General features: G+C 42.5%; 1 protein-coding gene across 2 annotated transcripts; it reads left to right on the top strand.

Annotated features, from left to right (window-relative positions):
- On the top strand, window positions 1-24,762 carry RBBP5 (RB binding protein 5, histone lysine methyltransferase complex subunit). Of its 2 annotated transcripts, none has more exons than XM_066623819.1 (14): window positions 1-58; window positions 3,170-3,195; window positions 3,774-3,946; window positions 4,608-4,748; window positions 6,297-6,459; window positions 7,570-7,679; window positions 8,766-8,885; window positions 9,842-9,995; window positions 10,099-10,170; window positions 13,536-13,653; window positions 15,468-15,537; window positions 18,384-18,613; window positions 19,568-19,762; window positions 23,427-24,762. In XM_066623819.1, the coding sequence occupies exons 1-14, from the start codon at window positions 40-42 to the stop codon at window positions 23,453-23,455; spliced, it is 1,620 nt and encodes a 539-aa protein (XP_066479916.1). In that variant the 5' UTR covers window positions 1-39; the 3' UTR covers window positions 23,456-24,762. The 2 variants fall into 2 exon arrangements, with proteins under 2 accessions (XP_066479916.1, XP_066479915.1); XM_066623818.1 differs by lacking the exon at window positions 23,427-24,762 and adding an exon at window positions 21,426-23,394.

Raw genomic sequence — 24,762 nt, 5'->3', positions numbered from 1 at the left:
TCCCGGAGCGGGATCGAACGGAGCGAGAGAGTGGTCAAGATGAATCTTGAACTACTCGGTACGTGGATTTAAGTCGTTCTTCTGCGTCTGCGGGGGCGGTTGGGAGCTGGGCTGTGGGACAGATCCGGGGGGCTGGGGGCGGTGCCTGTTGCCTAGGAGACACCACCGTTCCGGTGCTCTTCCACTGGGCTCTGGGGATCCCGTTTCCTCGCCACCCGCCCCGTAGGCCACCCTGGTCAGGGCCGCTTCGTCCACCTACGGGGAGAACGTAGGACCAAACTTGGCTGGAACGCGCGCCCACTTCCCCTCCCTCCCCCCGTGCGCGTATGCCTCGCTGCAGCCACGTTCCACACGCCACGCGAGAGAAGCCTGGAGGGGCGCCTGGACTCCTACGCCCCTCCCCCGCTGCTCACTGTCAGTCAGCCTCGTCACCCTGGCAACAAGGGCGCCTTGAGGGCCTACCCTGTTGGTAGGCTGGACAGCTTGACACCTGTGGCTCTGTTGCCATGGCAGCCTTGCCAGCTCTGAGCATCCTTCCAGTCAGGGACATGGGGTGGGTGGGGAGGCAGGTGAGGCAGAGCCTCCCCACCGGAGTCCTTTGAGAAGTTCTGGCACCGTGTGAGGCACCCACACGCAGAGCGCATGGGTTGGGGTTGCTTGGGTGCCTCACATGGCGCCAGCACTTCTCAAAGGACTCCAGTGGGGAGGCTCTGCCTCACCTGCCTCCCCACCCACCATACATCCCTGGTTTCCAAAGGCAGTGAGATCACACACACAAAGCAAACACATCCTGGTTTCACAAAGACACTGAGCAAAGCATGTGGGTTAAGAATGCTTGTGCACCTCCCACAGCGACGGCACTTTTCAAAGGACTCCAGTGGAGAGGCTCTGCCTCACCTGCCTCCCCACCCCCCACATGTCCCTGCTTCCAACATCCTGGAACCATCTTTCGTCCCTTTGTGTAGTTTATTACAGTGGTCTTCAACCAAACATCCTCTGGTCACCCTTTGGCCCTCCAGGTGTCCTCTTTTTCCAGGGCATATCCTCTTTTTCAGCCTCATGTCCTGGAAAACAACTTAGGTTGCAATCCTAACCCCTTACGTCAGTGCTTTCCAGCACTGGCATAGTGGTGCCAATGGGACATTTGTTGCATCCTGCAGTTGGGTGTCATTCACGGAGGCCTCCTCAAAGTAAGGGAATAATTGTTCCCTTACCTAAGAGCTGTATTGTCCTTATGTCAGTGCTGGAATTGCCTTTATGTCAGTGCTGGAAAGTCAGTGCTTATGTCAGTGCTGGAAAGCACTGACATAAGGGGTTAGGATTGCGCCCTTAAATCTCCTCTTTCCCCCTGTGAGCAGGCAGCACATCGACTTCTTGTATTTAATGTATTATATGTAACATAATTTAAAATTTAATAATAAGTAATATTGTGTTTCAGTTGACCACATGAAATCAATATACGTGTTTTTAGCTTTTATTTTGTCATGTCCAACAGTTTTCTTCGATGTCCTACATTTTTCAGTGCCTTGTCCTCTTTTGTGGTTATGATATCCTTGCTTGAGACACCCAACCTTTTTTGTGCTGTGACCATAATAAATAATTTATGAGACTGGGGATCCACCGTCCTTCCCTCCCCCTTCTTGGAACCCAGTCTGTCCACCACCGCCCACCTCCTGCTCCTGTCACCACCCAATCTCCACCCCCATTCCACCTCCTAGCACTGTTCTCTGTAATCAAATATTCTTATTAGAGAGAACAGAAAAACTTACCATGAAGCTTGGCACTAGTGAAAGCTATTTCAACACAATTGCTAAGAACCTGAGCAGGACTCTGATACAATCTCCTGACACCTGAAAGGGTACACCAGATGCCTCCTCTAGTCCAGTGATCTTCAAGCTTTTTCATTCCTGTAAGTTGCTGGACCCTACAACTGAGGCTTCTTGTCGCCATTGGGTCCCAACCCCAAGGATGAAGAACACTGTTCCTTTGTGCCTTACTGTTCAGTCATCCCTTTTGATTGTCTTCAGTAGGTTATTGCACAGTATACTACACATATTAGGTAATTGCTGTATATTGTTGGAAGTGTCATTGGAGCATATACCATGTGCTTCCTAGAAAAACAATTTGCTATCCTGGTCAAAGGTTTTCTTGTGCAGTGCAATGCTATGTATTTCTGTTTGGAATAAAGTCCCACTGAGTTCAGTGGGCCTCATTCTCAAATAAGTGTACTCAGGCTTGCAACCTCAGTAGCATATTTGTAGTTCAGACTGAATCATGTTTCCTTAGAAGTAAAACCCTTTAATTTCAAAAGGAGTCCTAAAATTGTTTAGTTTATTCAAAGTGGTTAATGTAGACCATTGGATCAGATTCCTCACCTTTTGATTCTAGAGCGGGAAGGGATCAGATAGTCATCTCATACCAGGAGTCAAGATTCTCTGCCTATCAAGTACCTGCAAACCAAGTGGCAAAATTTAGTCTTCAACAAGCTTCAGGGAGAAAGTGTATGAATTGTGAAAACATACTTAATAGGCAGCTCCAGATGACACAAGCAAGGGATCCATAACACACCCTACAAGGGAAGGCAAACTCCAAAAAAGTTTTTAGACAATTCTGCTTAGTGGAAAAATTTTTCTTACCCTCAAATATGTCAGTTTTTGGAAATAATAATGACTGGTACTGGGTGTAGAGCCACAATTGTGGTACAGCTGAAACAGTGGAATACCCTATCTTCTGAGATCTGACTGACATCTTCTCTCCCCTCTTTTAGATAGGTGTACATCCCCCCTGATAGGCATTTGATAGTTCAGTCTGAGTCTCTTATTTTTAATGGTAGCTCAGTGGTTACTTTTTTACAATTAACTTACATTGTTGTGTTAGTTACATCTCTGTACTGTTTTCAAACAGCTTTCAAACTGTTTTCAAACAGTTTTCAAAAATTCTGTTTGATTCTTACCCAAATAAAAGATTCATTCCCATTTTGTCTGTTAAGAATATTAAATAGGCTGCATCTTGTTAGAATTTTCTTCAAATTTTGGCACGTGAACTTGCATAGTAATTAACTGGTTTGTAGGATCAAGCTTGTCATTTCAGTATATTGACAGCATGCTTGCATAGCACAAAATTCATGAATGTGGTTTCTTTCATATTTTATATTTCTGTTTTATTTCAGAATCTTTTGGACAGAACTATCCAGAGGTAAATATCTCTTTAATTTGATACATTATATTTTCTTCCTCTTTGGATTGTTACTTTGTTTCGTCATATTTGAAGCAGGGATGCGGATTTTGTTGAACTGACATGTGAGTAATTGCTGTATGTTAAGGTACATCAGGTAAATATGTCTGTCTTAAAACTACACTTCAAAGTGTCCCTTCAGCTTCTGTTTGTTAATCATGTGGACATTGTACATTAAGTGCCTGGCTGATCTCTCAGATGGCAATTGACATGTTTTGTCTGAAGCATTTCAAATGTTTGTGTAACTTATTATTATTAACAGCATTTATATACAGCTTTTCAACTAAAAGTTCACAAAGCGGTTTACAGAGAAAAATCAAATAACTAATGGCTCCCTGTCCCAAAAGGGCTCACAATCTAAAAAGATGAAAAAAGAACACCAGAAAAGACACTGCTGGGGTGAGGTGGGCCAGTTACTCTCCCCTTGCTAAAAAGAGGAGCACCCACTTGAAAAAGTGTCTCTTACCCAATTAGCAGGGGTATGTCATGTCAACTTAGAAATAAAATTGTTCTTAATCTTTGCCTTTATTTGTTTTCAGGAAGCTGATGGCACACTGGACTGTATTAGTATGGCCCTTACGTGTACCTTTAACAGGTGGGGCACTCTTTTGGCAGTGGGATGTAATGATGGTCGAATCGTCATCTGGGACTTCTTGACAAGGGGTATAGCAAAAATCATAAGTGCCCATATCCACCCAGTCTGTTCTTTATGGTAAGAAGTGTTTCTTAATACATGTCGAATGTGATTTATAGACAGCATGGGCTCATGGAACTAACTGCACATTTCTGTGGATCCTGGCCATTAACTTTAATCTTTCCCAACTCTCAGAATTTTATGTGTTTGGTTTTCTATAAGCGTAGAAATATTGTCCTGATTTTTAATAGATATATTACTTGAATATTTTATCTCAGTGGGTATTTGCTACACCATAATATTACTCTTGTTTTATTATTTATTACTGTGGATTTTTGTATTTCTTTTGATTTTCTGGGATTTTTAATGGGAAAGTTACAAGGCAACTGTTTCATTTGTAAATGAAGTCAAATCAAATGAATCATTCCTTGTGTCCAAAATTTTTAGAACCACCATTCAACTGTACGACAAACACACTGATGTCTGAGTAAATTTCACTTTAGCCACATTTTAAAATCTCCAAGCACAGTCTCCAATTAGTAATTTCTATTGAAAGTAAGTTCCACTGAAAATAAGATCACTTTTTTCTAACTGAGAAATGGATTTAGGATTTGGGTATTGGAGAAAGCTAAATCATACCAGTATGAACCAATAGCTCTGACCATTTAAAGTAATTGTTTTGGGGGTCTTCTGCACACTGTGCAAAGTAGAAGTTGCTATCCTGGTCTTTCTTTTTTAGTTGGAGTCGAGATGGTCATAAATTGGTGAGTGCATCAACTGATAATATGGTTTCTCAATGGGATGTTCTGACTGGTGATTGTGATCAGAGGTTTCGATTCCCTTCTCCAATCCTGAAAGTCCAGTACCATCCCCGTGATCAGTAAGTAACATTGAGAGGTTTGAATGGTTCTTGCCTGTAATATTCTAAACAGAATAGTATTATTCAACACAGTTCTTTTATTGTGTGTGTTTGACTAACTCAGGATGGTTACAACTTAAGTTGGCTAGGTTATGGGAAGTGGGAGGGATAGAAGTGGATAATGCAGTGATGGCATTCTGATCATATGCACAAGGTGGTCATTGATGATGCCAGTTCAGCCCCCTGGGAGTGGTCTGATGATATGCCACAGAATTTAGTATTCTAATCAATTTAATATATTTAAACCTGCTGGAAGAGATGATCCAGAAATTTGGAATGAGTGTCATCAATATGCTGATGATAGTTCTGTATTTTACTAGCTAAGCACTCAGGACCAGCCAATTATAAATCAGTTTTTAGAGGCCATGTTTGAGAAGATGAGGTTATACAGATTGAAGCTGAATCCAGACACTTTAGAAATGAGTCTGGTGGGAAATCTGAGTATCCCTGAAGGAGGCAACACAAGGGTCTGAAGGGTCTTTTATGATAGGTGGGGTAGTAATTTCACAGTTTAAACAGGTACAGTATCTGAAAATATTCCTGCACTCTGCTTCTCAATGCGGTGGCAGTGACTAGGGATGCTATTTATCAGCTGTATTTGTTGTATGGGGCTCTTACCTTACTTAGAGAGGAGGGACCTCACAATGCCAATCCATGAGTTGGTAACATCTAGGATTGATTAATCTGGTGTGCTTTATATTTGCCTCTCCTGGAAGGTGACTCTCAAGCTGCAGCTGGTGTGGAATGTCACTCATTGTCTTGTGATTTAACCCATTTCTGCCCAGCCCACAGGTGTACACATTTGATCCCTGTTGTGTACATGCAGTGTTGGGCAAAATGACTTAATAGAGAGGCAAGAACATATTCAGCCAGTTTTGCAACAATTGTGGGCCTAATCCGATTCAATTTTCCAGCACTGGTGCAGCCGCAATGCAGCCCCAAAGTAAGGGAACAAATGTTCCTATACCTTAAGGAGGCCTCTGTGACTGCTGCCTCACCACAAGATGCAGTGCATGCCCCATTGGCACAGTTGCACCAGCATTGGAAAATTGGATAGGATTGGGCTGTGTGTTGGCTCCCAAGTTCAATTTAAGGTGTTTATATTTAAAGTAGGACTGTCACTTAATTCAGTTAGGTTAAACATGTTTTATAGCCCAATCTTGTGATCCTGGCTCCCAGGGCTGCAGCAGCGCCAAAAATGGGCAGCTTCTGAGAGTTTACTACCTATAGCCTGTACTTTCATCTCCATCACAGTTTAATGAGATTGTTTAATGAAAAAAAAGTGTCAGACTTTATTGCTAACAACATTTTACAATGTTAAATTGGCCATGTTGATGAAAAAGAACAGGGGACAGGCGTATATCATCTGCCAACCACTGGATTAGCAGTAAGAGCTTTCTGTTTAATCATAATCTTAAAGCCAATAGAATCTATTTATTCTGAATCTTACCATCGAGACTTTATGTCGCAGATTTGAGAATTGTGTTTTGTTGTTTTCCACTTTTACAGAAACAGGGTATTGGTGTGTCCAATGAAATCTGCCCCAGTCATGCTAACATTGTCTGACTCAAAACATGTCGTCCTGCCTGTGGATGATGATTCTGATTTGAATGTCGTGGCTTCTTTTGACCGGCGAGGGGAATACATCTATACAGGAAACGCAAAAGGGAAGGTGAGAAGTCTCTTGGCTGATCTTTAGTAGGAGGAATGTTTAACTGTCTCTTATCTATGGCTCCTTGAAATACAGGTGTCTCCCGTATCCATGGATCCCAAATCCACAGTTTCATTTATCTGCGGTTCACAAATCCCCCCAACAATCATGCAAATGACTTATCTGTGTTTGATTTCAGCTCTCCTGTTGCTATTTCCTAGTGTTGCATTATTTTCAGCTTTATTTTTATTATTTTCAGGAAGCTTTAACCTGCTTCCTGTTAGCATTACAGATAGCGCAGAAACAGCCAGACACAGAAGACAGCAACAGAAGGGCTGTCAGGCAGAGATTAATCATTTGTACAATTGGCAGTGTGTGTGAACCTCTTGTAGAGTTCGCTGCTATCCATGGTTTCCGGTTTCCACTGTGGCAGCTGGAACCTATCCCAGTTAGGGGGGACGCCTGTACTGTCTCTGGATTTTAGTTGTGTGAATTGTACAATTCCCTTGAATAACCCCTCTTTGGCAACAACCTTACACACACTTGCATGCAATGGAACTCACTTTCAAGCAAACAAGCATAGGATCAGGCAGTTGTTGTGCTGTAGCCTTTTTTCTCTACTAAAAATTGAGATCCAAGATTGAGGGCCCAATCCTATCCAACTTTCCAGCACCAGTGCAACTGCAATGCAGCCCCGAGATAAGGGAACAAATGTTCCCTTACTTTGAGTAGGCTTCTGTGGCTGCCTCCCCACTACAGGATACAGTACCCACCCCATTGGCACAGCTACACTGGCACTGGAATATTGGATAGGGTTGGGTCCTGGGTCAGTTACATTGCATTAGAGATGTTGCAGCTTCTCAAGCCTTTTGGAATCCTACCTGGAAATAATCATAGATACACTGTCATTTTAATAAGCATTCCAGCTGTGTTTTGATCAGATATACATAATGGACAGGAAATTAGATCAAGATAAACAGAATATACTTCTGTTACAATGACATATTTATTAATGACTTCTTTTTCTGGCTCATCTACCACATTTTAGTGAGCATTTTTGTGTTTGAAGAGGAAATCTGCACCTATAGGTCACTGTAAAGGTTCTGATTTATTTCTTGTTTTTATCTTTAGATCTTGGTATTGAAGACAGACACTCAGGATCTTGTGGCTTCTTTTAGAGTGACAACAGGAACCAGCAACACGACAGCTATTAAATCCATCGAGTTTGCTCGTAAAGGAAGGTGAGTTGAAAACAGCAACCATACCTTCTAGCTGCATTCACTGAATAGGGCGCAGGAATAGGGAGCAGGATTACTCTATATGTCACTTGGAAGGTATGAACAGAGATCTTTACATGTACAACTGTAAACATAGTTAGAGGCCCTTATCATGTAGCCTATTTGTCTATAGTTGTACATGGGGAGATCTCCATTCATGCCTTCTGCTGAACGTGTGGAGGTCCTGCTCACCTTCTCCATGCATTCAGTGACTGCACTTTGAAGGTATTAATATGTTTTGTTAACATAAACCTCAGGGAAATTGAACATCTGAAAATTTATGAAACAATTGTAAGGTTGCTGACAAAAGAGAAGATATGCAAGCAATGACCTTCCCAGTTAGCCATTTTCTTGCTGTCGTAATTGGCACTGAAAGCAGTTACAGAGTGGAAATAGTAAAATTCACTGTGGTTGCTATGCACATGTTTAGCCATAGGATTGTGCTTACCTTTAAAATTCTGCCCTTTGCATTGGAAACTTTTGCATACAAGGTTTTTAGGTAAGGATTATGCGGAAATGTTACTCTTGCACCAGATTGAGTGACCTTTGGGTAGCTTTGGAAGTTTGTGTGAGCTATTCAAAGACTCAGAGTAGGCTTTAGAGTTCTGATTGCTTTTGCTGCTTGTACAGATTCTTAGAAAAGTCCTTGTTTCTTGAAATGAGAGAGAATAGCATATTAATGTCATGATTTTAGCCAACTTGTGGAACAGCTGCCTGTAAGATTATAAATGAAAGAAATGAGGATTAACTGCTATGGTTGGGAGCCAAAGAACTGTGCAGTGAAAGTGGTGGGCTTGTGTTTCTCAAGCAGCAGCCCCCATGCCACATGGCAAGCCACTTTTAAAATAGATGCAATTTGAAAAGCAGTTTGTGTTGTGTTGTGAAACTGGACTGCTGTTCAAAGGAAAAAAGACAAATAGCTTATTGGTCATGCCCATGTCCTTTGAATTCTAGTATGTGTGTTCATCTTATTGCTTGCTTACTATATTATATAGTATGCTTAAAATGCATTATAGAATTAAAATATTTTATACCTCTTCCATCCCTTAGTTGCTTTCTAATAAATACAGCTGATCGAATAATCAGAGTCTATGACGGTCGAGAAATCTTGACCTGTGGTAGAGATGGAGAACCAGAACCAATGCAGAAGTTGCAGGATTTGGTGAACAGGTAGGAATATGCAGGAAATGGCCTCTTTCGTTGAAAGTCTATGTGCCTCCGTTCTCAGTGCAGAAGAGGATCCTATCAATGTAAGCTCTGATATAAGTTTATAGCTTTGCAAGCTTGAAAAACAAAATTATTTGATAGAAGCTTTTATCTTCAAATGCTGTTATTTTTGATTCCCGCATGGACACATCATCTACAATAGGAAGGATTTCCTGGCTCACTGAGTCTAATTTTGTGCTATAAGAGAGGATGGCTAAATATACCTTGTACACTGGAATGCCAAATATGTTTTTAAAAAACAAAAAACAAAATAGAGCACTCTGTATTTCACACAGAATGCTGAAACCTCTAGCCAGGAGTCAGATTGTAAGATTTTGAGTTCAAGCCTATGCTTGTCTACTCAGAAGTAAGTTCCTTTATAGTCAAGTTATGTGACTTACTCCCAGGAAAGTGTGGCTAGGATTGTAGCCTTCTTAACACAATTTCCAGTCCTTTCTCATAGTATCCAGTCTCTCCTTCTGTGTTTACTGAGTCATACCTCCTTATACTTTACAGGTCAGTCCTGATTCCTAGAAAAAGAAATGGAATTTCAAACTTTGCAAGGGTGCAATAGAAAGGCATGTGGTATAACTATGCAAATTGTGTAATGCTTCTGCTGATTTTCTTGGTTGTAAGGGTTACCATGCACACATGCATGCATGCAGCACTCTTTGAGTTCCCAAAATAGGATGGGGAATAAACTCAAATAAATGAATTATAGAAAAGGTCTCTTGACATGATCAGTTTATGTAATTCAGATAGTAGAATTTGCTGTTTTGTTATCAGAGCATCCAGCATCCTGACTAGTTCTAAAGCACCTTTGCCTGTTTGATTCTTAGCTGGAGTTCTCTAGAGCCTTTTGCTTTCTCAAATGCACTGTATAACAGGCTGACATGTTCTGTCAATCTCCTTGTCCTCAGGACGCCTTGGAAGAAATGCTGTTTCTCTGGCGATGGAGAGTACATTGTTGCAGGCTCAGCACGTCAGCATGCCTTGTATATCTGGGAGAAGAGCATTGGAAACCTGGTGAAAATCCTCCATGGCACCAGGGGAGAGCTGTTGCTAGATGTAGCAGTGAGTGCATTCCTGTCTCTTTCTTAGGGTTGGTTTGGTTAGAACAGTTGGCCTGTCTGTTTGATTAAAAAAAATAACTCCCCGTGCTGTCTGTATCTTCTAGTGGCACCCTGTCCGTCCTATCATTGCTTCCATTTCCAGTGGTGTGGTCTCCATATGGGCTCAAAATCAAGTGGTAAGTAGTGGTATTGTTTTGTTGCATTTTCTTACAGTTCTACGCTTCATGTCCTTCAGTGACTTGTTTCTGAGTCATTTTGAATCAGCTTGAGTTTCTACAATGAATGAGTAGCATCCTTCTAAAGCAGTTGTTCCCAAACTTTTTAAACTGGCGGTTCCCTTGACCTCTTGGGCCATTGGCCATGGCTCCCCATTAGGGCTACAATCCTATACCTTATTTAGGGCAGTGGGTTTTTCACAAGGATTCTGCAACTCCCCAGGGAGCCACGGCTCATTATTTGGGAACCACTGTTCTAAAGATATTCTTCCGAGAGATCCGAGCAAGAAGTTTCATCTGTTTAAAAATCAAACATTTCATAGCCAGGGGATGATTAGAATACTTTTCAGGGAAGAGTTAAAAATTATATTGAAAGGAATGAAAGAAATCCTCATGCAGCATTATGTAACACACTAATTAGTCTGATTATTTAGCTGGCCTTGTGACTTCCAATCTCAGAGAAGGGCTGTTCCTGTGATATGGCACATGATTTGTGGAACTTTGGTGCTGATCAAGGATGTTATTGTGTAAAAACATAAGAAGAGCCTTGCCAGATCAGGCTAAGGTCCCATCTAGTCCAACTTTCTGTATCTCCCAGTGGCCCACCAGATGCCTTTGGGAGCACATAAGACAACAAGATACCTGTATCGACTTGCCACTTCCTTGCATCTGGCGTTCAGAGATGGGCTACCTCTACAACCCAGAGGTTGCATGTAGTCATCATGGCTTGTAACCTGTGATTGACTTTTCGTCTAGAAATCTGTAATCCCTCTTTAAAGGGAATCTCAAAACACATAGACGAACAAGCCTTGCTCAGGGAGAATCAGCATGGCTTCTGTAAGGGTAAGTCTTGCCTCACGAACCTTTTAGAATTCTTTGAAAAGGTCAACAGGCATGTGGATGTGGGATAACCCATAGACATTATATATCTGGACTTTCAGAAGGCGTTTGACACAGTCCCTCATCCAAGGCTACTGAAAAAACTCCACAGTCAGGGAATTAGAGGGCAGGTCCTCTCCTGGATTGAGACCTGGTTAAAGATCAGGAAACAGAGTGGGTGTCAATGGGCAATTTTCACAATGGAGAGAAGTGAAAAGCGTTGTGCCCCAAGGATCTGTCCTGGGACCAGTGCTCTTCAACCTCTTCATAAATGACCTGGAGACAGGGTTGAGCAGTGAGGTGGCTAAGTTTGCAGACAACACCAAACTTTTCCAAGTGGTGAAGACCAGAAGTGATTGTGAGGAGCTCCAGAAGGATCTCTCCAAACTGGCAGAATGGGCAGCAAAATGGCAGATGCGCTTTAATGTCAGTAAGTGTAGGGTCATGCACACTGGGGCAAAAAATCAAAACTTCACATATAGGCTGATGGGTTCTGAGCTCTCTGTGACAGATCAGGAGAGAGATCTTGGGGTGGTGGTGGACAAGTCGATGAAAGTGTCGACCCAATGTGCGGCGGCAGTAAAGAAGGCCAATTCTATGCTTGGGATCATTAGAAAAGGTATTGAGAACAAAACGGCTAATATTATAATGCCGTTGTACAAATCTATGGTAAGGCCACACCTGGAGTATTGTGTCCAGTTCTGGTCGCCGCATCTCAAAAAGGATATAGTGGAAATGGAAAAGGTGCAAAAGAGCGCAACTAAGATGATTGCTGGGCTGGGGCATCTTCCTTATGAGGAAAGGCGACGGCATTTGTGCCTCTTCAGCCTAGAAAAGAGGTGCCTGAGGGGGAACATGATTGAGACATACAAAATTATACATGGGAAGGATAAGTGGATAGAGGGATACTCTTTACACTCTCTCATAACACCAGAACCAGGGTTCATCCACTAAAATTGAGTGTTGGGAGAGTTAGGACAGACAAAAGAAAATATTTCTTTATTCAGCGTGTGGTTGGTCTGTGGAACTCCTTGCCACAGGATGTGGTGACGGCATCTGGCCTAGATGCCTTTAAAAGGGGATTGGACAAGTTTCTGGAGGAAAAATCCATTACGGATTACAAGCCATGATGTGTATGTGCAACCTCTTGATTTTAGAAATGGGCTATGTCAGAATGCCAGGTGCAAGGGAGGGCACCAGGATGCAGATCTCTTGTTATCAGGTGTGCTCCCTGGGGCATTTGGTGGGCCACTGTGAGATACAGGAAGCTGGACTAGATGGGCCTATGGCCTGATCTAGTAGGGCTGTTCTTGTGTTCTTAAAGGCATCTAGGCCAAGTGCCATCACCACATCCTATGGCACTGGGTTCCACTGAAGCCATTTTTATTCTCCTTCTTTTGTATGTTCCAAGATTATATTCTTGATTAGGCTTTCCACCATCTTATCTGGAACAGGCTGACTGGCCTGTAGTTTCCTGGGTCTCCTCTTTCTCCTTTTTAAAAGATCAGCATGACATTTACCAATTTCTAGTCTCTCCTGCTTTCACCGTTTTAAGGGACAAGTTGCATATTTTAGTCTGTCGTATTGGTGGTTGTGGTGTCTTATTGGTGGTGGTGGACAGGTCGATGAAAGTATCGACCCAATGTGCGGCGGCAGTGAAGAAGGCCAATTCTATGCTTGGGATCATTAGGAAGGGTATTGGGAACAAAACGGCTAGTATTATAATGCCGTTGTACAAATCTATGGTAAGGCCACACCTGGAGTATTGTGTCCAGTTCTGGTCGCCGCATCTCGAAAAAGACATAGTGGAAATGAAAAAGGTGCAAAAGAGAGCGACTAAGTTGATTACGGGGCTGGAGCACCTTCCTTATGAGGAAAGGCTACGGCGTTTGGGCCTCTTCAGCCTAGAAAAGAGATGCCTGAGGGGGGACATGATTGAGACATACAAAATTATGCAGGGGATGGACAGAGTGGATAGGCAGATGCTCTTTACACTCTCACATGATACCAGAACCAGGGGACATCCACTAAAATTGAGTGTTGGGCGGGTTAGGACAGACAAAAGAAAATATTTCTTTACTCAGCGTGTGGTCGGTCTGTGGAACTCCTTGCCACAGGATGTGGTGATGGTGTCTAGCCTAGACGCCTTTAAAAGGGGATTGGACAAGTTTCTGGAGGAAAAATCCATTATGGGGTACAAGCCATGATGTGTGTGCGCAACCTCCTGATTTTAGAAATGGGTTATGTCAGAATGCCAGATGCAAGGGAGGGCACCAGGATGAGGTCTCTTGTTATCTGGTGTGCTCCCTGGGGCATTTGGTGGGCCACTGTGAGATACAGGAAGCTGGACTAGATGGGCCTATGGCCTGATCCAGTGGGGCTGTTCTTATGTTCTTATTGCTGTATAGCGGCAAAAGTGTGAAATGTTCTTTGAATTTGTTGTTTAGGAAAACTGGAGTGCCTTTGCACCCGATTTCAAAGAGCTAGATGAAAATGTGGAATATGAAGAGCGTGAGTCTGAGTTTGATATAGAAGATGAAGACAAGAGTGAGCCGGAGCAGACAGGTAATCTCTAAAGCATGCAGTGACATTTGTGTGGTTCACTGTATGAGGTAGACTATATGTGGCCTATCACCCTAGCTGTATAGCCGCAACTTAGATTACAATCCCTCAGCTCTTTTTCACCTCCTCCTGTATATCTGTGTACACCTATGCATCTAGATGCTATAGAATAGGAGGTACAAAAGACATCTCAGTCTTATTCAGCTAAAATATTTTCCCACTGAAGTTGTATGACAGAGTAAAAAGGTAATAAGTGAATTCCTTTCACAGTCTGATGATGTCATAACGCTTTGAAAGCTGGCATCTTCTGCTGAATTGCCTCTGGTTGAGCCTTGAATCTATAGCCAGTATGTCAATGTCTACTGCTTTTCAGATGATGTGGGTCCTGTGGTGATGTAGCTCATCCTTGTGTAAGCAGTCATCTTACATATACTTACAGGAAGCAGTTACTTGTCTTTACTTGTACCTTTGTTCTGAGGAGCCAAGCTGGCCATTCCACTGTCCAAACTGTAATCTTAGCAAGAGTAGTTTTGCTGTAACTGTAGTGCCAGATAATACCTTTCAATCCATTGAATGGATTGAGCCTTGGTTGAGCCTTGAATCTATAGCCAGCATGCTAAGCAAGGTCTGCTCAACACCCTAGTCTCCCTTACGATTTGGGTGCTGGTGAATTTCTCTTTACTGATGCTCCTAAACATTTCACATTAAATTGTTCTTTATGAATTCCTGCAGCACCTGTTGTTTTGCTTATTTTCTCCTTTTCTTTAGTCACCTGTTGCTTTTTCCAGGTAAGTAGGGGGTTCTTGTTGCACGCTTTTCTTTCCAGCCTGCTGTTTGGTACAGTCAGGAGTACATCTTACTAATTAGGGCACTGTGGTAACTGAGAAGCGCAATTATTGCTGAATAACTAGTTCATAGGGTGACGAGTGATTCGGTTACAAGCAGGTGTATCACACCACAGAGCTGTAAAATACTTGACTGGATTTTTTTTTTAATTGCAAAGAATGCTTTTAAAATGGTGAGGTTTTAAAATATAGCTACGCAGTTACTCCTGAACTCTCTAAAATAGTCCTTAGGCAGCGAAAACCTTTCTTTTTCTCTTTGAAATTCCTCTACTTCCTTGTTGCTGTTTTTGATTGGTTATCTTTTTACTACCTTAAACTTTTTAAAGTCACTGTGATTTGGGCTTTGAAATGGATTAATAACCAGTGACGTTTTTTCAACATTGGTGATATTCGTTCCCAGTAATCTCTCCCAGTTAATAACTTAGCACCTGCATTTGGTACTTACTGCAGTTTCTGAACCATCTTCAAATGCAGCAATATATGCATTGCGTTACGGTAGTCCAACTTGGAGGTTTCCAAAATATGGATAACTGTGACTAAGGTTATCCCTGTTCAGGTGGGGTCACAAAGCCTCAGTTGATAGTCCATTTGTGTCACTGGGCTTCCAGTGACAAACCTGAATCAATTAATATTGCCAAATTGCAAACCTAATCCTTACATGGAATGCAACCCCATCTGGAACAGGTTGGATGCCACTCCCCTGAGCAGGTGAACCAGCCGTCAGCCTTACCTCCATTATATAGATAAGTATGTCTTCTTATCCAGTTAGAATTTGCAAAAATTGTCATTGCTTGATACTTAAATATTTGTGTAAGAGCTGAGAAACAGAATAGCATATGTTCATTTCTCAGGATTAGTTTTTCATCTTTGCCCATGCATCTTTGATTACGCTGCTCAGACAGAAGATGAAGCTGACTGAGGAGGTGTCTCTTTTCTTCTCAATTTGTGATTTGAAATTTCTTCACTTGGTAGGTGCTGATGCTGCAGAGGATGAAGAAGTGGATGTAACAAGTGTAGATCCTATTGCTGCATTTTGTAGCAGGTAAAACAGGCGACAAGGATGTTAAGACCGTATATGCTAAACCAATAGTTCCCAAACTGTGGGTTGGGACCCACCAGTGAGTTGCGACTCAATTTTTGGTGAATTGTGAAACTGAGAAGTCAAATTTGGCTATGTGCATCAAGGGTAACAGCTGCTGCTGCTTGGAGAGGGAGCACAGCTGCTCAATCACAGTTGTAGCCATACACCTTGGCATTCATGAATCAAGCAGCAACTGCCTTTAGGGCTGCTTGTGAGTAGGTGAATGGGCCTTAGCTGACCAGGTGAAGGGGAACCCAAGCTCACCAGAATGGTCCTAATCCAATGAACTGGAACTCAACAAACACTCCAAAAGGACGCCTCTCCCAAATAATAAAAAAGGATAAAAACAGAGGCTTGAGCTGCTGGTAAAGATAAACATTTTTTAAAAAGTTTCTTAAATTAGATGGGTCCCAATGGAGTATCATTTTAAAAAGTGGGTCCTAAAATGTTTGGGAACCACTGTACTAAATGCTTGTGAATCGTCAGCAGTTCTTAATATATAATTAGGACTGAAATCCAGTTAAAGAAATTGAAATGAATTGCTACTTAGAGATTTAATCAACCTCATTAGTTCTATCTACATAGGTTTGCATATGAATTAGCTCTTTTGAAAGTAATACAGGTGAGTGTCACTTAGCGACATTCCTACCAAACACTGCTGGTCTTTGTTCACCCTCCCCAGTCTCTGAAGCCGAGGGGAGCCACTTTCCCCTCACCTCCAGAGGCTTTTCTGAGTCTCTTAGAGGCAGCGCGCAGAAGAAACCGGAAGTCGTGTCTTGTCGCCCAAAATGGACATTCCTAGCCTTGTAGAGGCAGCGCACAGATGTGAGGCTTAGAAAAACCTCTGGAGGCGAGGGGAGCATGGCTCCCCTTGCCTTCAGAGGCTTCACATAACATCAAGCATCACTTGGCAACAGAAGTGCTGGTCCGCATCCTTGTTGCTAAGTGACGCACGACTATATTCTTCATTTTAGATGATGCCTACATATGATAGCAGGCAACATCTTAGAAGAGATATTCTCTCCTGTTTAACAGAGATGGAGGAATGGCATTTCTAAGTTGGGGCCTTCCATCAGTGGGGTTTTTTTTAGAATAATGAAAACTAATTACCAATTTTAAAAAATAACTGCCTGGTTAAAAATGTGACTCTCACTAATTGATCAGAAGAATTTTAACGGATTAAATTAACTAAATAATCATTTAAATGTTGTCCTCCTAATGTAATTGTGTCCTTTTGATATAATGTGTGATTGCATTCTCTTCTTAAGCAAGTATTCCAAAATTTGCAAGAGGAGATTTCTCCTTTAAAGTGCTGCTAATATGGCTCAAAAGATATATCAGGGACTTCTGTGGAATACTTTTTAATTTACTTTAGCAGAATTCTGTTCTATTCGCCTTTCATCTTCCCCTTTCCTAAATGGTGTATGATGGGCAGCCCAATCCTAACCTACCATGGAGCAGGCAGGCAGGCTGGCCTGAACTGCATCCAGAGCAGAGTTGGGGCTGGCTGCAGCACAACTCAGGGGAAATAGAAGTAATTCCCCTTACCCTGATTAACGCATCAGCAGGCCGAATGGGCTACTTGGTTCTGTGCCTCGGATCTGAGCAGTCTGGTGTTAGGCTGGGCCTCCTGGGTTAGGATCTGGCCTAAGTGCCAGATCCTGACATCACCTTACTCCTGGGCTGAACTATCCACTGGCCTGCTGCTCACCCTCCTGTCATCCCGAAAGCCCTCCCCAGACCCCCACGCCAGCCACAGCAAGCGGGTGTGATCCGACCCTGTGTCAGTGCTGTGGAGGCTGAATTTGGCCTCTGGAGGCTGGCGCAGCTCCTGCGCCAACCTCCTGATTCTCCCAGTGGTGACACCTGTGGGCCAGCACAGGGCACTTGCTCTGGCCTAAATGGCTCTTATGATTGAGCCCTGAGGTTTTGGTTCTTTTGTAAAACTTCTTTTTCCCCTCAGACAAATAATTATAGGGGTAAAACCTACAGTTCCAACCTGTTTGGTCGGACAGCTTCCAGTTCTTTCTTTAATTGCCTTTGGAGATAATGTATTTTTTATTCTGCATATCTGCATTTATTTTGGCTGGTAAGCGTGAACCACTACACATTACAGCAGTGCTTCCCAAACTCACCCAGCTGCCGACTCCCCCTCTCCAGTACTGAACCTTGGAAGTGAATGGCGATGACGTGTTCTGCATCATGTGATGATGCAACTGGCCACTCACTTCTGGGTTGGAGGGCCAATAAGTAGCCTAAATATAGTGGTAAGGGGGCCAGGGCAGGCAGGAGGGCTTTTTCTAGCTTGTAGTTTTTGCATGCAGCAGCTCTGCCTGCTGTGCCAAGCTTTCTTATAGCTATTTTTAGACCTCTGCCATGGTCTCACTGCTCAGAGACGGGCGTCCTGCGATGTTTCCGGGGGATATTTCACAACACCTCATGGTGTCACAACACATAGATTGGGAACCCCTGCATTAAGGTTTAAGGAGTTTACCCAAATGTCAAATATGACTACAATGCATGTTATTGCAAAGAAGAGTATCAGTCAGAGCGGAACACTCACCAAGGAATTGTGTTTGGATGCCGCTTCCTGTGGAATATATACTCCTTCCTATGACATTCCTGTGGAATGGGCATAGCTGGGTTTTTCTGTATAATGTGTGAAATGGTCCTGTTTAGTGTGCTTAGGAGGCTACCCTTTTGGTCATGATAGCTCTTGTTAGGAATGAGGTAACGAAAGGTGAATCTGAAGATCTCATAACATGAATTGGGAATAAGTAATGAAGAAAATATTATTTCCTTGACAGCGATGAAGAATTGGAAGACTCCAAAGCTTTATTGTATTTGCCTATTGCTCCTGAAGTGGAAGATCCAGAGGAGAATCCCTATGGCCCCCCACCAGATGCGGTCCAGACCACCTTACCTGATGAGGGAATAGGCTCTGAGAAGAAGAGGCAGTCTTTGTCTGATGGGCCTCAGCCACCAAAGAAGAAACCCAAAACAACCAACATAGAACTGCAAGGAGTTCCTAATGATGGTGAGCCACAGTTGCATTAGGCCAACATTACACCTCCCAGTAACCTGAAAACAGATGGTGCAACACTAATTCCACTCAATGGTTTTAGAAGCGTTGTCTGAGATAATTGATTTAGCTACCAGTTCTACCAAAAATAGCTATTATTTTTCTTAGGAAGAAGAAATCACTTTTTAATGACCAACAGGATGATACTTTCATGGTTCTGCTCCTTGCTTGCTATGGAATCTACTGATCATGCATGAAAAAATTGCTCCTTAAATTCTACTTCTCAACCTTGTCAGTATTGTAACAGAATAACAAGCAATTTACCACTTCCAGCCTATCCCAGTGGCACTGCTGCTTTCAGTGACAGCGGGCCAGCACTCCAGAATTACATATATGTGTAGCTTGTACAGGCTAAAACACTACCCTGTGAGAGACTAGTGGCTGGCATGTCTCTATTTTTGTAATCCTCTAGTTTGTGATCACTGGATCACAAGCCTCTAGTTTGTGATCACTGGATGCTTTGTTAAATTAACTGCAGTGCTTGTTTGGTAGCCTGCGGTGTTATGCATTTCCTCTAAAGCATCTGAACCAGCTTGGTCTGAGTAAGTTTATTCTTATGTTTCTGTGCAACAAACTGCTGGTGAACTCACTTTACCACAACTCCTGGCTCATTCCACTGTTCTTATATTGTTCAAATGATTGCTTAATTTTCTTCTAAAATTTGTTTTTAAAAGATGGCAGAAACTGAGGGTGGAAGTCTTAAGGGCATGCTTAGGTGGGAATCGGCCTCACTGGACATTGTGGGACTTACGTTCAAGTAAACATGCATAGAATTAGGCTGCACCTTTCCTTTTGACCATGTCATGGCATGAGCTTCAAAGAGTTGTTTTAAAGAAAAGGGAGTGATTTTGCTGTTTGCTGTAAATGGACTTGGGTAGTTACTCTTCAATTATACCTCTTCCTTCACAGAAGTCCATCCACTGCTGGGTGTGAAGGGAGATGGTAAATCCAAGAAGAAGCAAGCAGGCAGGCCAAAAGGATCAAAAGGTAAAGAGAAAGATTCTCCATTTAAACCGAAACTCTACAAAGGGGACAGAGGTTCTTTACCTCTGGAAGGAGCAGCGAAGGGTAAAGTGCAGGCGGAGCTGGGACAGCCTTTGCCAGGTAAGGAGCCAGCGTGAGCGTCTGCTTGCTTGGTGGCCTTGCTTTGTACAGATATGGCATAGTCTTAGCACTTTAGCTCCCCAAATGGCATTTGCTTGCTAAGTGTTTAGCTGCTCTGCTCTCAAGGATGGACAAAATTTGACTTCTCAGGATTTCACTTTAAGCCTCACTGGCACATGTCACATGTGTGAGGGTTTAAAAAATAAGTAATACAAAGGGAAATGAGCTGTAGGTTTATTGGTTCTCCTGAGTAGCTTACACTGTTGGCACTGCGTGGTCCAAATGTTGAAGTTTCAGAGGAAGAAGAGTGTTGGGTGGCAAATGAGAGCTCAGCATAGTGTTCCATGGCACTATTAGGAGTGTTTGATGTTGTGGGGGAAAAGATAGAGAAAATGCACATGCAGAGGTGCTAGAAATTAGCTTCATGCCTTGGATTAACTAAACATTGATAGGTTAACTCCAGAAATGTACAGTTTCCTTCCTGCAGTTTATAACAGTGTTCTCCCCTTCTAAAATGCATTCCTTTGCATTGTGGATGTCTTTTGAATAAATAAAGTTACTGTGTTCCATATAGACTAGCATAGAGTGAGGATTGTCTTCACAATGCTCATGTTTATTTTAATTAAAAGCAACCTGCATTATCCCTGAGAGTAGAATTAAATATCTTTCTATGAATGCCCACTTTCATGCTGTAGTAGGGGGAGATGCACTCTGTTTGTTACAAACAGCTGCCTGTTTGTTAGAGGCTTATTTTAAAAGGCCATAGCCATGATGCTTAAAAAAAATTATCTAAGCAAATTCGAGGATATTGCATGACAGTAAATGGGAATAGCACTTCCACTGCCTCTGTTAAACTGATCATGCTGCAGTTCTTTCACACTCGCACAGTTATTTTGGTGTCTTCCAGATTTACTTCCTCCTCAGACCTGCTTATAGGTTGCAAAGCTGCTTCCTTAGTTTGAAAAGGTTGAAAGAGGCAGGAGAAAGTGTAGGAAATAGCAGCGAATGTTGATAACTTGTATATAAAACGGTTAGAGGTTCAAATGTGACACATATGCAAAATTTTGTATGTCCTTGAAGCTCAATAGCGATTGCTGTCGGATTTTTATAGCCTCTAGAACTTAGATTTTTTTTAACCCTTTCTTTCCCTAACTGCTGTCCTATGTTACCCAACTTGCTCATTGTCCTTCCTGCTCTGCTCCTTTAATGTTGCTTGCATAGAAAACCCCTTGGATTTTTGTGCACAGATGATATGATAAAGAAATGTGGCAGCCTTTCAGTGCAAAAATCTGTTTGCTTTAGTGTTTCTTGCTAGTTTAGTCTTGTTTGTCAGCTTCTCAAAGAAACTACTCAAAATGTTAGTGCCTCTTGTAAATGAACACAGCAACAACAAAAACCCTTGATGTTCTATGGGAGGATTGAGACAGGAATTGAAGAGATAGGAATTCAACAGTATCATATTGCATATTTTCCAAAGTCTTAAAGTGTGTTGATTGCATGTAGACAGACCCTTTGTTCTGTGTCGTGATCACTGCTGTCCCAGAGGTTAAAAGAACATCTGCGTGCATTTATTGGCAATGCACTGGATTTGAACTTGGGCAGAGTCGAGTTAACTGCCAAATGCTTTTTAAATTTAATTTTCTATATTTGCTTAAATGTTTAGTGCATTGGGGAAAGCATTCCAGAGCCCTGCAAGCAGATCCTAATGCAAGATTGGGAGCCTGTCTCTCGAAAGGCAACAGTTTGGCCATCTGGAATATTTGAAAAACAAGAAATTATCCTTCTTCCTGAAGTCAGCTTACAGTTAAATTTGTAATTGGGCTTATCCTTTAATGACTATGACCCGTCACTGGAGCAGGTTCACTGCTGCTTATGGGCACAATTTGGCCTTATGTCACTGAAATGCTTAGGAAAGTGTGTGCCGCGACTTCACAGTTTAGCATATATATGCGGCCTTTACATGTGCAATATGCTAAGCCAGTGGATGGTGATCCGACCTATGAAGCACATTTATCTGACTCCCCAGCAGACCTGTCAGAGTTTATTAAAGGAGTCATTAGAAATAAGACTGAAGAAAATGATTTTCCAAAAATTAAAGAGTGGGATTCCACATATTGTGGATCACACGTGCTCCATAACTGTGTTGCCCTTACCATTAGGTGGCAGACTTTTATTACAGAGCCCAACCATTCATGAAGATTTTGTGGCAGAATGTGCTGCACTCTTTAGACTGCTGTCTGAAGAATGGAATGATCCTGGACAATACATGAGGGTGCATCTATTTACAGCTAAATCCAGAATTTCATAAATATAAGTCTTCATATTAGACTCCTTATTGACTCGTGTCCATTTGATTACTGTGTAAACCATGCTGAAAATCTTCAACCAGAGACCAATCATAACATGTTGGTCTTGGTACTTTCAAGGTACTTTTCAGGTTCAGTTCATATTCAGTTTGTTGGCCTGCGTGGAAGGCCTTCTAGTCTGGCCATTAGGCACATTGGCACATTTCTCAGGTTCCATTTTAAATCTCAGGGTCCATCGTGAAGGGCATATTTTATATATAATTTGTATTCTAATCTGCCTTCAGAGATGCAAGGTGACTTGCGAGTAGCAATTAAAATATCAACAGGGAGCAATTCATCCACCATAAATTCATAACCAGGCCTCAAAAGTCTTCCCCAAAAAGACATGTTTTCAGACAATGGCATACTATCAGCAGTGAGGAGGCTTACTGCCCCTCAGAGGGCAAGGTGTTCTACTGGGCTGGGGCCACCATCAGGAATGCCCTCTCACAGGTTGCCACCAATCGTGCCTTTGAAGGAGGTAGAACCTGCAAGCAGCTGGCTCCTAAGGCTTGCAGCAATGATTCTTCCCACCTCTCATGGGGTTTAGTTTCTCAGAAATGACCACTGCTCAGAATGACTCCTCCCAGGAAGTAACCATCAATCAGTCCCTGAATATGCATTACTATGCCTTTTGAAATCCAGGGCTTCGCATACTATCCATGTGCTAGAATCAGTCACCACACAGTTAGCATGGTTCAGAGATGATGTCACAGTAAAGAAGGCTTAGTTTTCTCTGTGCAGTTGTAAGTAACCATCTCAAGGTTCCAAAGTGCAAAATTGCCTTTAAGTTATGCCTTATCTCCTGGAAAATTGAAGCTCAGAAAGGGGCTGGGCACCCTGCTTCTCCCTCGGGCATGACAGCCTATCTTTCACAGAGTGCATTTATTAAATGAATCATGAACTGAAATTGCTGACCAAAGCCCTGCTTTGTAGACGTGACAATCCTCATCGCAAATAACCCTTTCCCTCTTCTTTGGGTTATGCTGTGATACCAAGCGTGCCTCACTGCTACACTGTTTTAGTTCATTATGCCCTGTGCTTATATCCGGTAAGAGTGAGTGAGCCCCAGCCCAGGGGCAGTTCTTCGTTTCTCAAGCATCTAATCCAGTTCTGATATTCCTTTAGTTTTGATTAAAACTCTCTGAAAGCTTTATAAGCACAAAGTGGCTCATTCATGTTGGAGAAAAAGCTTCTCCTTAACCTCTCTGCATCAGTTTTGAATAATTTTGTAACATCCAATTTCTAATAATGCCAGTATTTGTATGAGCTCTATTAAAATATTGTCATCCATGCTTGTTTTGTTTTTATTGTTTTAGCTGGTGGTGGGATTTCAGAGCTGTTATGAAGACACCCTGCTTTTTCCCTTCTCCACCTGCCCTTATTTCCTGTCATGGCATCATAATATGGAATAAGGACAAAACATTTCAGTCAGATAATGGACTGACTTTAAGTTAATATGGTAAGGACAAGTGACCTGGTTGCGTTTGGATACAGGGGACAATTTTTAAACAGATGCAAATTATGGAAGAGAAAACTCCTTTCTCCCTGATCCTCTCTTCCCCACTAACAGTGAAAGAAGATGTCCACTCTCAGGAAAGAAGATTTGTACAGAACCTGATGGAAGGGAACTGCTTTCTGCTTCTTGGTCTAACTAGAGATCCCTAAGGCACAAAGGGGTCTGTCACAGGACAAGAAACCCCTCTGCTACATAGCTGAGATCTTTCAATAGTTTCTCTTATGGTATTTTAGTTCTGGAGGTAATACATTCTTGAGTTTTGTTTCCATGGACATCTATCATGCTGCTGTGGATCCCAGCCCATTACTGTTGCAAATTCAAACTAATTAATTCTGTGCATCTATATATTCTCTGTGTTGTTGATATTGGCTTGCAGAAAGTCGGTGGATATGCTGTCAGTGCTTGGATATCCATTGCGCAGTTCTGACAAACTGCCTTCCACAATGAACTATTTTTGTGAGTCTGGGATAGATACTTGAAATCAAAGGATTACCTTTGCAAAGGATTACCATATTCTAAAGGGGGGATTTGCAGGGAATTGAAGTCAGTTTTGAAAACTGGGGAAAAGGGAGAGAAAGAGAAGCAGGCAGATAATCTAGACAAAAAAAAGAGAATGGCAGAAGCATAAGTGATACACAGCTCTTGCCATGTTTTCATGCCTCATTCTCATAGGGCAGGGATGGTTGTTTTCTCTATTGTTTGGGAAGTGTAGGGAGATGCATGCATTTTCAAGTTGCAGGTGAAACGTGGAAGCATAGTGAAAGCATGTGTCATTTATGCTTCTGTGCTCTGTCTTCTCACAACTACAGGTGTTCTCCTGTATTCATGGAAGGACATCCCCCCCCCACCAAAACTGGGGATAAAAGGAAACACTATACAGGGGCCTCCGTATCCGTGGATCCTGTATCCACTAATTCAGTTGTCCATGGATTGGGTCTACGCACCCCTTCCGGAGGCGAGGGGAGCTCTTATCCCCTCGCATCCATATGGTGCTCAGAGCTCAGCAGAGGCTTCGGACATCTGTTCACAGCCTCTGTTGGGCTCAGACTGAGCTCGGCAGCTCAAAACATGTGACTTCTGGTTTCTTGGAGTAACCTTATAAGGCATTAAATAGTCACTTTCGGTTTCTCTGTGAA

The sequence above is a fragment of the Tiliqua scincoides genome, chromosome 4 (assembly GCF_035046505.1).
Source record: "Tiliqua scincoides isolate rTilSci1 chromosome 4, rTilSci1.hap2, whole genome shotgun sequence".
NCBI classification, from domain to species: Eukaryota; Metazoa; Chordata; class Lepidosauria; order Squamata; family Scincidae; genus Tiliqua; species Tiliqua scincoides.
Note: the sequence above shows the minus strand (reverse complement) of the source record. Positions and strands in the feature narration are given on the sequence as shown.